The sequence below is a fragment of the Acanthisitta chloris genome, unplaced genomic scaffold (genome assembly GCF_000695815.1).
Source record: "Acanthisitta chloris isolate BGI_N310 unplaced genomic scaffold, ASM69581v1 scaffold33271, whole genome shotgun sequence".
In the NCBI taxonomy this organism is placed as follows: Eukaryota; Metazoa; Chordata; class Aves; order Passeriformes; family Acanthisittidae; genus Acanthisitta; species Acanthisitta chloris.
Window position 1 is genome coordinate 1281 of NW_008656209.1, and position 6957 is coordinate 8237.

Sequence of the window (6957 nt, forward strand, 5' to 3'; positions counted from 1 at the left end):
GCTGAGGAGGTGCAGGGTGAGCTGCTGTCAGGTGAAGTGAGTAACTGAGGAAGTTGTTTCCAAACAAACCTCTCTGAAAAGCTGTTCCGGTGTAAGTAGGTGATGTCATGATTTACTCTGAGCAGAGGGAACAGCCTGGAGGTATTTTCTTGCTTGGTAACTACCTGATCTGTGGCTCAGAGCACACACTCAGTGCTGCTGAAGGGGTTGGTGGCTTGGGGTTTAAAGCACATTACCAGCAGCAATGTCAGTGCTGCTGGTACTACCTGATAGAGATCCTAGGTGGAAAATCACCCCAGTGCCGTTTGTAGCCTGTTTGTGATGTTTGTAGGCTAACAGGGACATTCCAAGCGTCTGCAGCTTGCTGGCAGAGCTCTGAGACTCATGGCTGGAGCTGAAAACAACAACCAGCTCTGGAATAATTCATATACTTGGAATATTGAAGAAACCTCAAGCACTTGTAATGTTTAGCTTCTGTGTTTCTGCTTAAGTACCTGCTGCCTCTTCCCCTTGGGATATCAGAGGTGGCAGGAAAAAAGCTTACAGAGCTTTTTGCTTCCATTTTTTTGTGGCAAAGGTTGATATTATTTGGGAGCTTTCAGCAGTGTTTTGAGAGTATAGTTTGTTCTCTGTCAGTCACAGCTCAATGCAGTCATTCCAAGGCACTCTGAATGCTCATCTTACTGTTCCTTAGAGCTCCCAGCTTAACCAGAACTTGAACTTTTGCTTTTAGAAAGTTTTCCTTCCTTACTTGAGGATCCTCTGCCCCGAAGTCAGATGCTGGATCTGTCAGGGAGCCCAGGATGGCTCACATGACCCAGGGCTGGATGAGCCATTCCCATCTGAGCCCATCCCTGCTGGGCAGGGCAGCTGAGCCAGTTTACTCTTACACTGCTCATTCGCCTGGTTCCTCAGTGGCTTTGGGGATTTTTTTTTCAGATGAGAAGGTTCCAGGCATCAATAGATCGTGTCATTCACAGGCTCTGAGTGTGGGAGTGAAAGTAACCAGCAGGAAAAGGCTCTCAGTTCCTCCTGGGAGGTATTTGGCTTCTTGTATTTATCAGCCTGGAGTAAATTTGGTGTTAGATGGAGCCAGTTTGGGATCTGAACTTATTTCTTACGTTTTAGAACACAGATGATAAGTGTAATTGTAATTATAAAGCACCTTTGGATCTCTTCTTACCCTGCAGATTTCATTTGGTGGTAAGTGGAGCCAGTTTGGGTTCAGAACTTGCATTTTAGAACACAGATGATAAGTGCAATGATAATTACAAAGCACCTTAGTAACTCTCCTTATCCTGCAGATTTCAAGGGCTTAAATAACATTTTGCAAGTTTTAATCTCGCTGAAGGGGAAGCACAATATGTACAAGGTTTGGTAGTGCTTCAAACAGGAGAGCAAAGCACTAGGGCTGAGGGATTGATCCTGTTCTTGAGCCCTTAACTTACACCACAGAACACCTGTTCAACTTGAAGTTTGCTGCAAAGGAGCTCAACAGGAACTCCAAGAAATGTGACAAAGAAGAAAAGGCTGAGAAAGCTAAAATTAAGAAGGTAAGTCTGGAAAAAGCTTTTTTAGATCTGTTTACTGCTTGCAGCAGGAAAACATCTGGTGTTTTTACCCTTTCCCTGGTGTGAATACTAATAATCCTCTGATCAGCATTTGTGATTTAAAATATGTGACTATAAATCTTCCCATTCTCATCCATAAACATGAGGCTAAATCCCTGTGTATCCTCCTGCTCAGCCTGTGGCATTTGCTTCCCAGGAGGATTGTCTTGTGTGTACTTTGTTAGAGACTGTTGTTCTCAAAGTTAAAAATACTTCATGTTTATCATCTCGTATTCAAAGGGCTTAGGGAGAGGCACTTCAAAATAGCTTTGGAGTCTTGAAGGAGTGAAGAGAGATATGAACTGAGTTTATCTTAGGCCACGAGGTACAACCACAGCACCTGCATCTGTGTTTGGGTTTTGAGACCAAAAATGCTTAAGGAATAGAAGATGATGTTAATGTAGCTCTGTAAAGTGCATTCTAGATAACTTCCTTGGAAAGAAGTTAGGGGTTCATGCCTTGAGAATGTTCAGAATCTGTTGGGGGCTGAGGGAGAGGTTGATTTTTCTCTTCTAATAGGAAAAATGCAGTAAGAAATTGATGCTTATTGCAGAAATGAAACAAGTTGCTCAGAAACTGTTTGCAACAGCAGCAAAAGCTAAAATGCCTTTTTTTTTCCCTCTTTCTTTCCCCTCCCAGGCCATTCAGAAGGGTAACATGGAAGTGGCACGGATCCATGCTGAGAATGCCATCCGCCAGAAGAACCAGGCCATCAACTTCCTGAGGATGAGTGCCAGGGTGGATGCTGTGGCTGCCAGAGTGCAGACTGCAGTGACCATGGGCAAGGTGAGTCTCGGCCCAGAAATCAGAGAATCGTAGAGCCAGCAAGGTTAGAAGAGACCTTTGACATCATGAAGTCCAACCACTAACCTGTCACTGCTGGAACCTCTAAATCCTAAACCAGATTCTCCAGCACCAGATCTGAAACCCCTCCAGGGATGATGACTCCACCACCTCCCTGGGCAATATCCCAGGGCCTCAACACCACAACAGGGAAAACATTTCTCCTCACATCCAATCTGGCTCAGCTCAAGGCCATTCCCTCTATCCTCTCCCTGCAGCCCTGGCAGGACACACATCCCACACCTCTCTCCAGTCCTGGCAGGAGTTGCAGAGAGCCAGGAGGTCACCCCTGAGCCTCTTCTCCAGGCTGACCAAGTATGTTTGGTGCTGTAGAAACTCTGTGGATAAGAGAACTGGCCTGGAACACTCCCAGGGATGGAGCAGCCTCACAGAGAGGAATTTCTCCCTAAACTGCCCATTTTTCTCTGTAACAATTCCCTTCCCCTTATTCCAGGTAACAAAGTCCATGGCAGGAGTGGTGAAGTCCATGGATGCCACACTGAAGAGCATGAACTTGGAAAAGGTAAATAGACTTCATTGCCTTGGAGCTGCACAGCCAAAGCAGAGAAGACAAAGGATACAAGTGTTAAACAGGGAAATTCCATCAAGAGAAAAGATTTTGCAGTGAGGTTGGGAGGGGAGAGGATTAAGCTTCTGATCTCTAGAGGTTGTTGTCCTGATGGTGTGATTCTGTCTTTGCCAGCTGAGATATATTTCCTTTGTTATCTACAGATAATTGATTTGATTGCTATTTTTTTTACAGATCTCTGCACTAATGGATAAGTTTGAGCATCAGTTTGAAACCCTGGATGTCCAGACACAGCAGATGGAAGACACAATGAGCAACACCACAACGTTAACAACACCACAGGTAAGGACAGTAGATGGTTTTAACAAGAGGGACTTAAATTATGTGTCTAAACTGTATGAAAGTGTCTTTTTTTCTGTGTACTCTGAGACACAGCAGCCACTGGGGCATTTTGCTTTGGGATGAAACGACTGTTTCAAACTACAGCTCCAAGTCCAGAGGATCACAAAAATGTATTTTAGCTATTTCACTCTTTTTTTCAGGCTTTATTTCCTTGCATACTTTAACCCTCCGACTGAATAAGAGTTTTGATGAGTTCCTGATGAACTTCTGCCCCATTAATTGTCAAAGCAGGATATGCTGTGAGTTCCACCTCACTGGTAACATGAGTCACCACCAAATTTGAGGTAGAATGTGCAATGAAGGGTTGTCAATCACCTACTTTCGGTTGCTGGACTTGTGCTCACTAACATAAATCTTGAAACAATGCTTGGCACAGTTAAGAATCCCCCAAAACTCTCTCCTTGTGCTGTTCCACAAGGAGCTAAATGTGGTTTTCAAACAGAACATTGGTCAGAGAGAGAAATTTACCGGAGACAGTAAAATAAACCTACACCCAAATCCAGTCAACCAGATCTGTTGGAGATTGGCTTTTGGCCATGTTGTGCAAAGCTCATAACCAGCACTTGAGGATTTTTACAGAGATGTTGAATTCTTTTGGAGCTTTACTGCACAGAGTTCAATTAATGTCATTTTAACTGCTGAGCACCTCATGATTTTCGGGTTCATACAAAGCCTTCTAGAACTTGAGCACAAAACTGTTCTGCAAAAAACATTTGCCTTTACATCAGTGCTGTTAAAATCATTGCTGTTTGAGGACTGAACAGAAGAGCTTGTCAGAAACTCCCAATGCACCAATCCCTTTTGTTTTCCTCTAGAACCAAGTGGACATGCTGCTGCAGGAGATGGCAGATGAAGCAGGGTAGGTGAAACCTTGAATGACTGATTCTCTCTTGTATAAATCTTCCTTCCCACAACCCTTCCTGGTTAGCTGGAGGTCAGAGCCCCTTCTTGTATATGTCTGTCTCTTGGAAGAGAGGAAAACCACCATTTTCCTTTCACCTCTGGATGTATCAAAAGGTGAAGGAGGTGATTCTCCCCCCCTGCTCTGGTGAGACTTCACCTGGAATCCTGCACACAGTTCTGGTGTCCTCAGCATCAGAAGGACATGGAACTGTTGGAGCAAGTGCAGAGGAGGCCACGAAGTTGCTCAGAGGATTGGAGGATCTCCCCTGTGAGGACAGGCTGAGGGAGTTGGGGCTGTTGAGCCTGGAGAAGAGAAGGTTGTGTGGAGACCTCAGAGCACCTTCCAGGAGCTGAAGGGGCTCCAGGGAAGCTGCAGAGGGATCTGTGTTAGGAGCTGCAGGGACAGCACAGGGGGCAGTGGGCACAAATTGAAGGAGGGAAATTGAGGTTAGATGTCAGGCAGAGGTTTTGCCTGTTCTGGTGGTGAGACACTGTCCCAGGTTGCCCAGGGAGGCTGTGGCTGCCCCAACCCTGGCAGTGTTCACAGCCAGGTTGGCTGAGCCTTGAGCAACCTGCTCTGGTGGGAGGTGTCCCTGCCCAGGGCAGGGGTTGGGGCTGGATGATCTGTAATGTCCATTCCAACCCCTAAAATTCTATATGACTTGTCTGCTCAGTAAAGAGTCAGAATTATTCATCAGCTTACCTAGCTGGAGCACAACATTCCTGGGATCCTGGTGGCCTTGTGCTGCCTGAGTATCCCTCTGCTTGTCCCTTCCTGTGCTGCCTCCTTTATCCATATATGCCTGCCTTGGTTTTGTTCTGTTTTCTCCTGTGTAGTCTTGATCTGAACATGGAACTACCTCAAGGACAGACAGGCTCTGTTGGAACAAGTGTTGCCTCAGCAGAACAGGTAAGTGTTAGATTTCCTTGAGGTCAATGTTTGCCAGAGAAATGTGGTGTGAGAATGGAGTCAAAACAGGATGGCTAAGCTGTCATTACATTTAGCTGTGCAAAGGAAACAGTCTGTAGTTAAAACAGTCTTGCTATCAAGGTAATTTTAGTGATAGATTTGTCTGCCTAGTAAATCCAGGAACTTCAGGTGAATTTTTCCATGGCTGTTTCACAGTTCCAACCAGTTGACTCTCCTGCCTACTCCAAGTTGAGTGAATCCAGACCTCTCCCATAGCCGTTGGCTGACAGAGCTCAGGGAGTGTTTGGCCAGTGCTCTCAGGCACAGGGTGGATTGTTGGGGAGTCCTGTGCAGTGTCAGGAGTTGGACTAGATGATCCCTATGGGTCCCTTCCGACTCAGGATATTCTATGATCCTGTGAAGACATGAGAAAATTTCCTATTAGCTGCACATGAGGGCCCAGGGAGGCTGTGGCTGCCCCAACCCTGGCAGTGTTCACAGCCAGGTTGGCTGAGCCTTGAGCAGCCTGCTCTGGTGGGAGGTGTCCCTGCTCAGGGCAGGGGTTGGGGCTGGATCATCTCTAAACTCCATTCCAACCCCTTAACATTCTCTCTGGTGGCAGAAATTGTTTCTCCTGTTGCTTATGTGTGTGTTTGTGTTTCCACAAACAGGATGAGCTGTCCCAGAGACTCGCTCGCCTCCGTGATCAAGTTTAACTCCACAGAGCTGCACTTTGATCCTGCTCCCAAACTTCCCTCTCTGGAACTAACCCTGCACTGCACTAGAGGTGTACACAGCCTGGCTTAGGTGTTTGAGTGTGTGTCCTGTAGGGTCCTTCACTCCTAGCTTGCTCCTCTTCCTAAAATACATTGAGTGACCCAAACACATCAGCTCTGATGTCCTTTTTCTGTACAGTTGGACGTTGATCTCTTTTTTTTGCAAGCTTTTTTTTTTTTGCCACAAATTCAAGTTGATACTCTCTGTTGGTACATTCTAGTTCCAAGCAAAGCAAAGTGTCACTGAGATATATTTTAAATGATGAAGTGATTATTTTTTTTTTACCTGTTGCTGGTTGGAGAACTGGTGGATCTGTTCAGATCATTGTGGATGACTTTCCTACAGAGCCAAACTCCTGGAATACACAGAGCTGGACAATGTGGACCTCATGGAAAAGGCACTTGTTGAGACAAATAAGTGGACTTGGAGTTTTTTAGTCTTTATATGTGGGATAGATGTGCTAAAATTAGCAGTTTAGTTCCCAAATGAGTTACCCAAAGCTCATTCCATACAACTAAGGACTTGGCCAGTGGCATCACTTGAGCACGGGAGGAATCAATGGAGAAGGCACTTGTTGAAACAACTAAGTGGACTTGGAGCTTTTTAGCCTCTTAAAGTTAGGGTAAATGTGCTGAAATTAGCAGTTCAGTTCCAAAATGAGTTACCCAAAGCTCATTTGATACAACTAAGGACATGGCCATTTCATACAACTTGGACTTTAGCACAGGAGGGATAAATGGAAGAGACACTTGTTGAGACAAATAAGTGGACTTGGAGTTTTCAGTCTCTTAAATGTGCTAAAATTAGCAGTTAAATTCCAAAATGAGTTACCAAAAGCTCATTTCATACAACTGAGAACTTGTCCAGTGGCATCACTTGAGCACAGAGGGAATCAACTCTATTTTAGGACTCTTTTTGTCAGGTTTGTTGCTCTCTGCAAAGAAAAGAACATGGTTTGTAATATCCCAGTTGCATGGAGGAGC

General features: G+C 45.2%; 1 protein-coding gene across 1 annotated transcript; it reads left to right on the plus strand.

Moving 5' to 3' along the window:
- Positions 1-1455: 1455 nt before the first annotated feature.
- CHMP1B (charged multivesicular body protein 1B) lies at positions 1456-5913 on the plus strand (the record flags this gene model as incomplete). The annotated part of the gene is made up of 7 exons (XM_009084204.1): positions 1456-1553; positions 2250-2396; positions 2908-2976; positions 3217-3324; positions 4200-4243; positions 5125-5197; positions 5869-5913. Coding segments are annotated over 7 exons (584 nt in total), but the record flags the coding sequence as incomplete, so codon positions are not given.
- Between the last annotated feature and the right edge of the window lie 1044 nt (positions 5914-6957).